Genomic DNA, 13,522 nt, shown 5'->3' with positions numbered 1-13,522 from the left:
GAATATGAATATGAATTACAGTTGCATTCTCAGCCAAGCGAAGCCTCAGCATGACTGGGGTTCACTTGCGCCTTGCTTCTTGGGAGTGCCCCACCTGTGCGGCTTTCATCATCTTTAAGTACAACATGCAGAATCAAGCGGCAATACGGTGCCTGTATTGCCCATTACGCAGATGACAAGTATACACTGATACATCATGACCAAAAAAACAACGCATAAATCACCAACAGGATCAACCCATATCATTAAATGAAATTCCATCTCCGCAAGCCCAGTCAGGGTAACCCATCGAGCTGACCCAAAGAAAACCCATTGCTTTACCCCATATCACCTCCACTCCACCTATCCGCTACCCGCGCTAGACATAAAGAGGAGATAAGGACAAAGAAAGACAGGAGAAATTCCTACCCACCCAACCCTTCACCGGCTGTTACCCATACAGTATCAAATCCTCTCTTTCGCAGGGTATCCATCAAATCAAACAAAGCAAATCGAGGCCCTGATTTGCTTTGATTGGCTGATTTGTCAGATCGAGTTAAATTTCAGTAAGCAATATATTTCCAGGGATTTACTGGAATTATCGTCCAGATCAAGTGTCCGCCAAGACCATAATTTTTCTATCGAAAATTTTCTCGATTTCAAAATACAAGATCTTTCTCTCAAGACTTCAGTGTTTGACTAGTTTGTCGAATCCACGGAGGCTGATTGGCTTTGACGAAAGCACCGATTTGATTTGATGGACATACTGCTCTTTCGTTCGTTCGTTCGCCCGGATTGTGTCCACCTTTCTGGCGTAAAGCGACCCAATTTATCATTGGCTGTCAGCCGCGCGGCGGATATAAGCTTATCATCTCCACCAACGAAAGGTCCACAGTTCCAACCTTAAGCCTTTTGAGGTCACATTAGTGACGGCTGTTGAGCCAATGATAAAATGGGTCATTTTATGCCAGAAAGGTGGATACTACTATATAAGAAAAAGAGAAAAGAGGAAGAAGAAAAAAGTCGAAACCCCCAGCCCCTTCTCTATCTCCGCCTATCTTTCTCTTCTCTTCCTACAGACCACTGCACCGATACACAACATAAACGTAAACATCTACGAGCGAATGGTAAAGTACTAACAACCAAATTCGCTACGCTACGCTAGCCATGCCTCGCGGAGGAGTATCCATCCCTCTTCCAGATCTAGGGTACTACCAGAGGTACCACCAGTAATGGAGGGAGGGTGGAGAGGGGGATCCAACACTCAAGTCCCGTCTCCTTCTTAGAGTAGAGCACAGAGTTTACCAGATGAATCCAGAAACCATGTGCGTCTCTTCTATCTTAATCTTATCGGACACCAAACTGTGCAGGAGAACTGCAAGTCCGTACAGTGTGCTCTTCAACAGCAGCAGCAGAATAGAGTCCCAGTCCCAGGATCAGGATCAGGATCAGGTATCCACTCGAAAAAAAAAAACCCCTCGTCAAGAGAACCAGTCAAGCATGACTCGATTGATAATCCAAAGAAACTCATATATCCTCTGCAACCCCTTCATCCTCACCGCTACCCGCTCCCTCCACCTGCACCTTCCCACTCCTACCGCCATTCATACTCTTCATCTCATACGCTTCACCATGACCATGTCGGCCCTCCATCTCCAGAACCCTCCTCCCACTCTCACTATTCTCCAAGAACTCCCTCAGCCGCTTCTTCCCCTCCTCCAGGGCTTGGGCACTCGCCGCGTTGGCCATGTTGATCATAGGACCCCACAGGTTGAGCGTGTAGGTAACGTACGCGCCGACACCGAGGAGGATCAGGAAGATGAAGTAGAGGGGATTCCTCAGCACTAAGATTCGAAGCAGATCAGCATTTTCATCGCAACAGAAGAACGAGGAAAGGGGCCGTTTGGCCAGGGGTAATAAATTGGTGCTTACCGGCAACGATCTCATTCCACCCCAACGCAAGCAGCAAACCATAAAAGTACAGCGGCACTTGAGTGATCCCACCAACAGCACTCCGTTTCGCCTCCACATACACCCCATCCGCCGCCTTCTTGAAGCGGACGACCAAGTCCTGACGTTTCGACTCATTCAGCATCGTCGTCTCCTCCTCCAAACTACCCGCTGCTTCATCTTCATCGACTCCACCAATCGGCACAAGATCCTCTTCATCCGCGCTCGTCGCCGCAGGAGGCGTATGTCCGATCCACTCATTCAGTGGCGGGGGGGCATGGGTCTCCGAATGCCGAAATTGGGCTAAGATAGGTATCAGACTTAATGTTGACTCTCTGGCCTTAGTATAAATGCCCTCAATATCGTCGGTAGGTCTCCAAATCCGCGGGACGCCCGCCTCATCGTAGCGAAACTTATCCTCAAAATTCTCTCGCAGTTTCAACAGCAAATTCCCCTCCATCATCTCCTCCTCGATCTTCGCCCTTAAAACCCCCCAGCTCTTGCGTCGTAACCGCCAAACACCGACCTCGACTTCCTCGGGTGAAGCGTCGAAAGACCGGGCACGGGTGCTGAAGCGTCGTTCTGCTTCCCGAACTGTCGTGGTGAAGAGGGTCCAAATCCGATCCCAGATTGCCTTTTCGGATGCTGGCTTCTCGGGTGAGTCAGGAGCACCTGACCCACCGCGTCCGGACCCTAGAGCATTGAATTCAAGGCCGACGGAGTCGTTCAGACGTGACCTAACCCAGCGTTCTACCCGGGTGGCTAGGCGACGCATCTCGTCGCGGCGGAGGCGGGTGGAGATTTCGTCCAGCTCTCGCTGGTACAGGGACATTTGCTGCGTGTAAGTGGACCAGGGCGCACCTTCAATCATGATGGCTTTGGCTTCACGCTCGAACTTAGCGAGTGCAATTTTCTTTTGCTCGGTGACAATCTCAGCAAAGTCGTAGGAGGCGCCTTTCTTTTGACCAGATTTGACGGCCGCTGTGACGGCGTCGGCGAAGTCGTTGACGCCTTGTTTGTGGGCTGCGGCGAGTTGGCCGGCGAAGAGCGCTTTCAGCCTGTTGTCAATTTTGGATTCGAGTTCGGTTCGTTTTCGTTGGTAGACGCCTTTGTGGTAGCGAGATGCCTCAGTTTCGAAAGCTTTGATTGTCTTTGAGCGAGCAGCACGCATCGCTGGGCCTAGGCCGCCTAGTATTTGCGGCTTCCCAGTTCGAGTACCTTCCACTTGCTTGTTTTCGAAGGGGACAATGGCTTCGTCGAAAGCGACAAGGACTTCTCGAGATATCTCATCGCAACGGAACTGTGCGAGAAGCTCTTGTTGGGTCGGAAGATCGAGATCCTTATTGTTCACAATCTGGTCCCAGATCCCCTCAGCGTAGTGGCTGAAACCATCGGCAGGAATTCGTCGATGATATTCTGGTAGGAAGACTCCGCCCTCGAACTCTCCCATAATGGCATCTCTCCTGCCATCACGATGTCCTTCTTTAAACCTCGTTGCCATCCTTGCCACTTCCTTCGTAAATTGCTCTGGTTGGTAAAGCTTATGCGGTAGTGCCGAAAATGCAAAATCGAAGTAGTCTTGTATCTGCGACTTGTCCATGCCCGGTGGTTTGGACAAACTCGCCCATATCCTTGTCAGGTCCTGCATCAGGGTGTTTCGCAGATTCTGTAGCGGCGTTGTTCCCAGGAAGTCTCTGATTACGAAGAATAACAGACTTCGGTGTGTTGATTTGCGGTCTTTCAAAAAGAGTTGTAGGTTGACCTCGAACACAGTTTTCAACAGCCCCATGTTTGCGCCCTGATATAATCCAACCTGATGCTCCCATATGTTGACGATGAGAACCTCACTTGTGGCGAGCGCGAAGAGTGCTGCCTTCCTCTCAAAGTCCTGGTCTTCACCACGTTCTCGACCGTCGGTGCCCTCAACGTCCATGACAAGGATATTATCTGCCATCTTTGCGTCTGCTGCTTGTGATGACTTGTTGTTTGATAGCCAGATTCCCTTCGTTGTCTGCCGTCTGTCGGATTCCTGCATGGTGCTGAATTGCGTGTTGAAGAGAGCATTGAGAAGGGTGGATTTTCCAGTTGATTGAGAGCCAAAGACGGATATCAGGTGATAATTGAAACCAGCGGAAGAGACACGGGTGAATTGGAGGTACTTCGAAAGATCTGAACTGTAAGAGATGTCAGAGACAGATGGCTGAGCACTTCGTCCACGCAAAAACGCTAGAAGAGAACGGACTTGAATTCTTTATCCTCATCAATAACCTGGATCCCATGTTCGAAACTGCCTTGGCCATTCTGTCCCGCAGACGCAAAGTGCCCATTGACCGCCATCTTGTCTGGCGCCGTCAAAGCTCTACCTATGCCACCGGGGCGAGATTTTGCGGATGAGACTGGAGGTAAAAGAGTGGAACTAGCCATGATGTACGTGGCGCGGAGGAATAGGCGAGTCCAGATGTTTTTAAATTTCGTAGACGTGACGTGGTGGGCAGTGGACAGGGGCCCAGGAGTTGCTGGGGCACAAATTAGTTGGTAGCTAAATCACAAGCACTGCCTGAAGAGGCTTGGTGGAGAAAAGGTTCATACTACGTACAACTCGAACATGGATTAAGGGCCAAAGGGGTTGTTGGATCTTCTTTTCTACCCTAAGAACGATCATGTGATAGTGCTCATTCCTATATCTTCGACCACCCCTTTGATCATCTGTCAAGGGCGTTCCGCGTCCTCGGCGCTTGATCACAGCAGCAAAACCAAAGGATTCAGAATGAGCTGTGGTGACTGCTATGCCCACAGACTTCGTTGAAAGACGGTCTTGTGAAGGCAAAGGCCTCCCCCACCTTGCCGATTATCTTGTCCCAAATGTATCCAGATGTATCCAAATGATATGTGAATCTAACACAGCGACTACCGGTGCCCATTTAAGCCATCATGCTCGTCAGCTATCAGTGTTCATCTTGACCTACTCTTCCATAGCCTCCCCTGCTCTCCGTGCGGCTGTCTTTCCTTGACCTACTCACCATCCTCCCGATCCAGCTACCAAGCCCTTCCCCAACCTCTGATTCTTTCCTTCTGCCCCGATCGTGAATAGGCCTCCCATTGTCTCCATACTCGACGGATGGTGGATTAATGTCGAGGCCAGGAATGGCGGCATCAGCACTGAATGCAGAAGGATTCATGTTTCGTCGGATATCTATTGAGTCTGGAGATCCAATGCCAAACAGAGATCCTCGTTCGGCTTGAGTGGCGGGTGTAGGCATGGCGGTGGTAGCATCGCCGAAGAGCGCATTCATATCCTCCAAGCGAACATTGGCGGTTTCGGGATAGAGGTAGTATACTGCAGTCAAGGTGTCAGCCTGTTGTGCTTATGCACAGGTGATAGATCAGAAACATACCAACCACAAATGAAACGGCGCAGAAGAATGCATGCACGAGGTACAATCTCCACTTTATAGCCGCCTGCAACACCGGCGTTACTTCTCCCACGAGCCAATTGAATGCCCAATTACTGGCTGTGCTCAGGCTTGCCCCTTTGGCGCGAATACTTAGAGGCAAGATTTCCGGTGGATAGAGCCAAGGAATTGGTCCCCAAGAGGCCCCAAATGCCGCGTTGTAGACCATAACGAATATAACAACCATGGTTGGGGTATAATGAACGTCGATAAAGATAAAGTACGAGACCAATGATAGCGAGATGATCATCGCAACGGCACCAGAGAGGAGAATAGGGCGACGTCCCCATCGATCAACCAGATACCATGGCGGTACCGTAGAGCCAAGATACGTGAAGGCGTTGATGCCGGTCATCAGGATTGCGTCTCGACCCACCCAGCCTGCGCTTTCAAAAACGAGCGGTGCGTAATAGGAAATGACGTTGATACCGTTGAGCTGTGCCAATGCCTGTGCTGACATGGCGATCAAGACACGTTTGTGGTATCGTCTGAACATATCTCCATAAGACCTCTCCCCTTCTTGCCGTTGCATCAAGACATTCATCTTGATTTCGCGATACTCCTGGCGAGCCTTCTCGTTATGAATGTCACCTCCTCCATACAGATTCGCAATGACCACGATGCCCTCCTCGTCGTGGTCATTATCGAGCAGCCACCGTGGCGATTCGCATATCACTAGTGAGCCAAACCCGAGCAAAGCTCCCATGATACACTGAAGAAGCAACGGCAGGCGCCAAGCATAATGGCTTTGGATGTAGCTGCAGAAGTAGTCGGTCCAGACACTGGCAGCATACCCAGCGACGTTGCCAGTAAACTCGATGCAGGCCAATTTGCCTCGATTGTGTGGAGGGCTAATCTCAGACTGATAAACAGGCACAATGGTGGACAGCGCACCAACACCGAGACCGGCCAGGATTCTACCAAGCAGCATCATGGGCATGGCGGTTGCACACGTCTGGCACGCGCCACCAACGAAGAAGACAATTGAACCGTACAAGATGGTTCTCCGGCGACCAATCATATCCCCTATGCGACCAACTATGAGCGAGGAGATGAACGCACCGATTTCGAGGATGGCAACCATGGTGCCGATCTCTGCTCGAGAAGGTCGGTTAAAATAATCTAGAAAGAATGAACCACTGCGGAACTCAGTAATCGACAACCACTTTCGTAATGTGCCTGCACGTACGTGATAATGCCCGACATAACGCCTTGATCATATCCAAACAAGAAAACTCCTAGCGACACGAACACGCTGGTAAGGAATCTGGAGCTGTGTCAGCTGCTTCAATATTTGCTGGACCAAGGTGCTTCATACAACAATGGCTTTCCCACAAGCCCCCTCCTTCTCGCCGTCTCTCTATCACCCGGAGCCATGATGTATGCGAAGTACTTCTCAAAGACGGAAATAGGCCGTTGAGCAGGCTCCGGGATACTGATAGCCTCTTTATCGATTCCAGGATGGGTGGTCTTCCTTTCTAAAGGGTCCTGATCTTGATAGTGTACTCGTTTCTTATTCCTTCCACCGTGGCCGTCGACAGTCCTGCCCTCGTGGTTGAGTGGTTGGAGCTGTATGCGCAAAGGGTCTTCCTCCTCGGCTAGTTGTTCGGCGATGTCACCGGTATCGCTCCAGAGGGAGAAGTCGTCAGTATCGTCGTTGGAGGAGAAGGAAGGCCGCCGGCTGCCCTCTTGAGTCGGTTGCTTCTCGCTCTCACTCAATAAGGCAGTAGAGTGTTGGTCGTCCAGGGAGGGCCGTACATGGGAGGATAAGGTCCGGAGGTGGATGATAGGGTCCGCTCGAGAGCGTGAGGGAGCAATGGTGCCGGTAATGTAGGGCTGACCAGAAGCAGCCCTATCGACTGAGGGTGAAGAGGAAAAGGATGGTCGGGGGACTTTTGGCGTTTGTGACTCTTCTGAGAGAGAGGACGTTGGGTTGGGAGTGTTTGGGATGCGGACCCGTCCAACCACAACTGATTAGGCACAGAAGACAAAATGCGTCGAATGATCTGCTAGATGATCGCGTGAAAAAGTGGATCATGCATGCAAAGAGGCATTAGATTTCTTCTCGACCTAGGAGACACGCTATCATGATGACTTACAGTATCCGACTTCGGGAAAGGGTCAGTTTGTCACCATGCCTGGCAAGTTAGAAATACGGAGTAATGGTTAAGCTTATTCGCCCGGCCCCCAACCAGAACCCCTGCACTTACTTGAGGAGGAGGCTGCGTGTGACAGGTTTCGTGTCTGTCTATCTATGCTAGTATTGTCATAAAAACTGGGATATATCCGCTAGAGTCACATTGACGGGTCTTCTCGTTTTCTGTGACGAGGTCTTATGATTCTGCACGCCGCTATTTTTGTCACCACATAACAGCCTAAGGCATCGGTCCGAAAACAGGGAAGAAAGTGATCACGTGGACACTTGATGGGATATGATATTTGCTTACCTCGTGGATTGCCCTCCTCGTTATCTTTTAAAAAATGGTCACAACGCCCTTACAAAAGCATTGACAAGATGTATGCATTACTCTCATCAATCTCTGTCCCGAGCTACCATTATTATATTAGGCACAAGAACGCTGTGCAGACAGCAGAGGGTTCATTCACCAACTAAATCATCGATCCACGATCTTCCAGCTATCAAACCACTTCAAATATCGCCATTGCTGATGGTTGCCTTGCATTCCAAAGACGATGTCCTTGAAAAGGACAAAGAGGCCGATGACAGCAGCGTAGAGTAAAATGTATACACTCCATCTCACCCTCCTTTCCAGCTTCTGTGTTGTCCAATCCACCACGAACCCTGCGGAAAGAATGGCAAAGTACAGGGCTGGGTAGTAGTGGTGTACGTACGTGACACGTGCCATTGCCATGAACGGCAGATAGTGGAGGAACCATCCGACAACAGGGTAAATGGCGGAATAGTGGATGAAATCGATGTCGTGCTGGCTCAGTTCTTCGTATCCGCGTTGCCAGCGTATAAGGTACCATAAGATTAACAAGGCGATAACGCCTAGCGAGGCGGTAGAACCCCAGTAAACAATAGGGTTGCCAAGCAGGAAATATTTGACGGTGTTGTCATCCCAAGAGCACATCCTAAGACCTACATTCAGAATCGGCCACTGCCAAAACTGCGATGCAAGATCATCCTGTTTGTCAGGGTCAGGAACCAACGCGTTGTTCGAAGTCATCATCGCCACATTGAGATGGATGAAGTCTCGAAGGAATGGAGACTTGTAGTTCTTCGCCTCGCCCGGTGGCACTGTTCATGTTAGCGGAGGATAGCAAATGTCTGGGTATCATCACATACACTTGTCATTCCAGTGCGCTTCAACATTCCAGTGCGTGTAGACGTCTTTAGGCCTGTTCTCCTTGACACACGTGGTTTCGATTTGTTTGAAACCCCACTGAGGTAAATTGACGTTGCCAGCTCTCAAATAACAGCCGAGGACAGTGTGCCGAAGCCTGAAAGCAGTGGTCAGAGTTCGAATCTTCGAGTAATCAGAAGACACCGCATCATTGACGACTTCGATCGTCCAATGATCCTTGTCATCACCAATCGTGGTATTGCCATAACAGGAGACTTCGTTGTCTGCCTTCGTTACTGGAGCTGCCACGGAGTGAGAATGCAAATTGCGTCCAGTTTGTGCGTGAATTAGCCGGATAACGTCGTTGTTGGCAACCAACTTGACCTCGGCAGTTTCTGGGTCAAAGTCCATGTGAGCTCGGTTCGGGTAAAAGAACCAATCATTGTTGGCATCCTTATGGTGGTAGCAAGTGACTTGTTGCTGATTGCTTCCCTCTGGATATGTTTGAACGTGGGAGTGAAGGAGCCCCCCACCGTAACCCATATTTTTCAGGGTTGCTTTTGATCCGTATGCAACTTCCAACGGAGAATTCTTTCCGACTTCAGTACCCCTCAAGTTGGCTTGGAACAGTGAGGACATCTGAGCATCTCCAGGTCCCGAGTTTTCGAGGATCAGAAAATGGAGATAAAAGGAAAACATGTATACCAGCATGGGGACGACAATAAGACCGACCACACGGGCAGCAACATGGGAAGCCAGTTCGACCTTCGGCATCTTCAGGTCGCCGAATTTGTTCCACAGGTCTTCCACAGTGTAAAGGCCGACAAGAGCTGTGCAGAACAAACCAACCCACTTTACGCTGCATACACATCCAATGCTGAGCCCAGTCAGAAACAGCCAGAAAAACCATTCTGGTGAGAAGCTTTCTTTTTGGAGTCGATGGAAACGTGCCCAGCACAGAGTGGTTGTGAACGTGAAGCAGAGCAACATCGAGTCCAAAAGGATAAACCTTGAGATCGTGGCGTAGGAATTCTCGCATAGCACCATCAATGTTACTAACCAGACAGTCGGCCTTTTGAAGTGGAGCTCCCGTGCAGTGAAGTAGGCAAGAGGTATGCAGACAGCTCCGAAAAAGGCATTGAAGACTCGCATAGAGGTGTAATTAAGCTCCTCAGGATATCTCTCGCCCGACTTGAACTCGAACGATCCATTGTAGCCAGCTATGTAGCCAGAAAGGCCAACCAACATCTTCCCCAATGGAGGGTGCACATCGAAGTAGAATTCGCGCTTTAGGTAGTGGGAGCCGAATTTGCCAAAACTGTGGAGACAATCCGATTAGTCTGCGGCGATTGGGTAAAGCCGGGTGTGAAAGTGGGAAGAAGAGCTTACTGAGCTTCATCCCAGGTGACAATAGGCGACAACCCGATGCGCCACATTCGTGTAAAGAAAGCAAGTGTTGTAAATATGAGAGGTGCGATCACGAATTCCCATTCGTCCAGGAAGGCAACGAGATTGGATTTCTGCTGTAGAAGTCAGCCGCTGAGCAATCGGCCTCTAGCTGCTCTAGCCTCAGATGAGCTGACCTTTTGCAACTTTTTCGTGTCTTCGGCTTCGATCTTGTACACCATTCCACCGTTGGCCTTCTCATGTGTCTGAATATTCCGCCGGCGGAGATCACCATCATCTTTGCCAGTTGTGAATGCATCGTGGGTGGCAGCCATATTGGAAACGTTTTGATAACGTCGTTGGTGTTGGGGATGGAAGCGCGAAGATAAAGAAGAAGGAAAGAAAACGAATGTCAGAGTCGTGGCCTTCGAATGGCGCGTCAATCACCGTCTGGTGGTACAATCATTCACACTTTGGAAGGGGTGTCAAGGCGAAAGGAGCTCATCAACCCTGCATAGATTGTCGATATGAAAGAAGTGTGGGAACGAGGCTCACTGGAGCAACAGAGCAATTGAATGAACCAGCCAGCTCTTCGAACCCACAGAAATCTGAACTGTGAATGCGTCTGGTCGAGATGACAAGTGGACGACGTGTTCTCTATCAGCATGGATGGTGCTAAAATGGCCCCTGCACCACTGCAGAGGCTGAAAGTCCTCCGCAGGCTTGGCGTGAAACTTTTCGGTAATTGAACCGATCTTCCAAGCAATCCTTCTGTTAGATGGCTCCTATTTGAACACAATGGATGGAATTGAAGGAGGCTTCGACAGAAGACACAGGTAGAATAAGATTCGCCAAATTCGGTATCATTAATTTATAGCTAATTGAGAAGCTCTGAGAAGCACGGCCTCTGGCCTCGTCACCTCTGAATCCTGTGCTTGGATTCCAAGATCTTATCCATGCTATGCCTTCTGACAACCAAGGAGGACAACAGCCCAACAGCACTGATAACAGTCATTACCATGAATACACCCTGGAAGCCATAACCGTATGCCTCGAGGATGTCATGCCGTGTGGGATCGTCTCTGCTGTATGTCTTTAGCCTGGTGATGAAACTTTGTGCTTGTTGAGCGATGGAAGTCGGCTGAGATAGCTGTTCCAACTTATAGGACATCATGTTCTGAAAGACTGTGCCACCGACAGCCACACCGATGGTCATCCCTAGCGTACGGAAGAAGGCATACATGCTGGCAGCCCGAGCACAATCCTCACCACGGGCAATCGATTGGATCGCGAAATTGACACTGGTCAGGACTATGCCGTTGCCCAAACCGAAGACAACAAAGATGCCAACCCATTCTGCCGTCTTGATGTTCTCACCACGAACGGCCATGAGAATAGGCAAGCCAGAACCGAGCGTCGTGATTGTCCAACCGAGATAGAGAGCCCATCGGAATCGGCCCAGATGCGTGATCAGGACCGAGACGATTGCTGAGCTTGGGAGCAGAAAGCATGTCACTGGGAAGATGTTGATGCCAGCCTTGGTTGCAGTGGCGAAGTGCACAGCCATAAAATAGAATGGCACGTAATATAGAGCCAAAAAGAGGACCAACCCTTGACAAAAAGCGCAGACATAGGCTGCAACAGCGGAAGAGCTGTAAAAGAGGCATCTTCTGAGAAATGGTTGTCTTGCGCCATAACGTTCCCAGAGCAATGAGAGCAAGATTCCCACGGTACCGACAACGATCGGTGTGATCGTACGGAAGCTTGACCAAGGAAACTGGATACCAGCCCACGAGATACCCATAAGGAAGCTTGTCAGGCTGGAAATGAAGAGGAAACCGCCGATCCAGTCAACGCGCACTAATTTCTCTCGCAAGGATGATCTGTCCGTCTGGAAGCGGACGAAGAAGTGAACCAAGATCAAACCAATACCACAGAAAGGCAGGTTGATGTAGAAACACCACCTCCAGGTCGAGTGTTGAACAAAGAGACCTCCGACAAGGGGCCCAAAAACGCTACCTGAGGCAGAACTGTCAGCACATGTTGCGCAACACTATAGGGAGAAATGTGCTACCCAACGCCCAGGCTACCAAGACCAGTGCGAACCATTTAGCTCGCTGCCGCAACGGCACAATATCAGCGAACACGACTTGCCCCGTCGTGATTATGCCACCGCCACCGATACCTTGGAGGCAGCGGCCAGCCAGCAAGACAGGAAAACTCCCTGCACGAGCACAGATAATCGAGCCTGCGGTGAAAAAGACCAGCGATGCCTGTAGGAGCTGCCGACGACCAAAAACATCCGAGAGATCCGCAATGAAAGGCTGGAAGACAGCTGAGGTCAAAAGGTAGGATGTCCCTGCCCAAAAAGCCTCTTCGGCATAACCGTGAAGGTCAACAGCCAAGGTGGGGAGGACCGAGACCAGGATGGTGGCATCAAGTGCCACCACTAATGAGATGAAGGCGATGGTTAACATGATCAAGTATTCTTGCCTTTGGGGTTTCCATTCTGTGCTGGATGACGAGGTAGATGCTTCCATGTCGCTTGGAGGGAGGCTAGTTGATGAGCTTTCTTTCGGAAGGTCATTGCGATCTGTGGAAGATACAGTATGTGCTTCTCGAGATCTTGGTGGACAGGAGTGGGTGGGGGATGAGGGTTTATGTGCCTCTTGCGTGGCCATTGTGAAGAGATGTGACGGCCGCTCGAGTGTGACAGAGAGAGACGACTATGAAGTCCAAAGAAGGCGTTTGACTGGTCTGAACAATCATGAACTCAAGCACGAAGGCAGATAGCCGAAGAAGTACGAATATGCAGGAGTGAAGTCGCTTGTATTATATTGAATTGGGAAGGGAGAACGGAAAGCTGAGGGGAATGCTGGACAATCAGGTTAGAACCCGGTAAAAGGGAATGTTTAATTAGCTATCGAAAGGGCTGTCGAAGAGGATTATCAGCTCTTGCAAATTTGTGCAAACCGAAAGTCTGTCCATAGAGCAGATGGCTTCGAAATAGCTTCATGAGTGGGTGCACTTTGTGCCCCACTATTCTAGCATGTGGGTATCGATTGAGGCCGATACAACGTCCCTTTAGTCCAAAGGCTATTTAGGCTTGATATAACCCTGGTTTCCAATGTCTTTCATGCCTCGAGAGCAACAGCGAAGACACGGAGATGCTTTACAATGGCACTTCCTAGGAAAAAAATACCTTCATGCCGGCGGTGTTGATTGGGGGTGTATAAGGTGGTCGACTTACGGACTCCGAAGCGGCCATGTTTGGGTAATGTCGCTATGTGTGACAAGTATAGATACGTCGCGACGATGGCCGAATTCTGTGGTGGGATAGTACAGCCCCGCGCGAAAGTATCTGACCAAAACGCGTCATTTTTGAACACGCGTTTTTTTACACCCTTTTTCAAACAACTACTATGGCTCAACGCAAGGCTCTGGCGC

The 13,522-nt window shown here is 50.0% G+C and overlaps 2 protein-coding genes across 2 annotated transcripts; both read right to left on the bottom strand.

Moving 5' to 3' along the window:
• Positions 1-1,506: 1,506 nt before the first annotated feature.
• Positions 1,507-10,410, bottom strand: EPUS_08456 (uncharacterized protein; the record flags this gene model as incomplete). Its single annotated transcript, XM_007787315.1, has 12 exons — positions 1,507-1,823; positions 1,912-4,103; positions 4,172-4,445; positions 4,946-5,266; positions 5,325-6,520; positions 6,571-6,648; positions 6,700-7,351; positions 7,910-7,931; positions 8,144-8,643; positions 8,692-10,007; positions 10,079-10,212; positions 10,273-10,410. 12 exons carry the CDS (start codon positions 10,408-10,410, stop codon positions 1,507-1,509), a joined length of 7,140 nt encoding a protein of 2,379 aa, XP_007785505.1.
• Positions 10,411-10,991: 581 nt separating this feature from the next.
• EPUS_08455 (uncharacterized protein) lies at positions 10,992-12,756 on the bottom strand (the record flags this gene model as incomplete). The annotated part of the gene is made up of 2 exons (XM_007787314.1): positions 10,992-12,094; positions 12,150-12,756. 2 exons carry the CDS (start codon positions 12,754-12,756, stop codon positions 10,992-10,994), a joined length of 1,710 nt encoding a protein of 569 aa, XP_007785504.1.
• Positions 12,757-13,522: the final 766 nt, after the last annotated feature.

Source organism: Endocarpon pusillum (assembly GCF_000464535.1).
Source record: "Endocarpon pusillum Z07020 unplaced genomic scaffold C660493, whole genome shotgun sequence".
NCBI classification, from domain to species: Eukaryota; Fungi; Ascomycota; class Eurotiomycetes; order Verrucariales; family Verrucariaceae; genus Endocarpon; species Endocarpon pusillum.
This window is presented reverse-complemented; position numbering and strand designations above follow the sequence as displayed.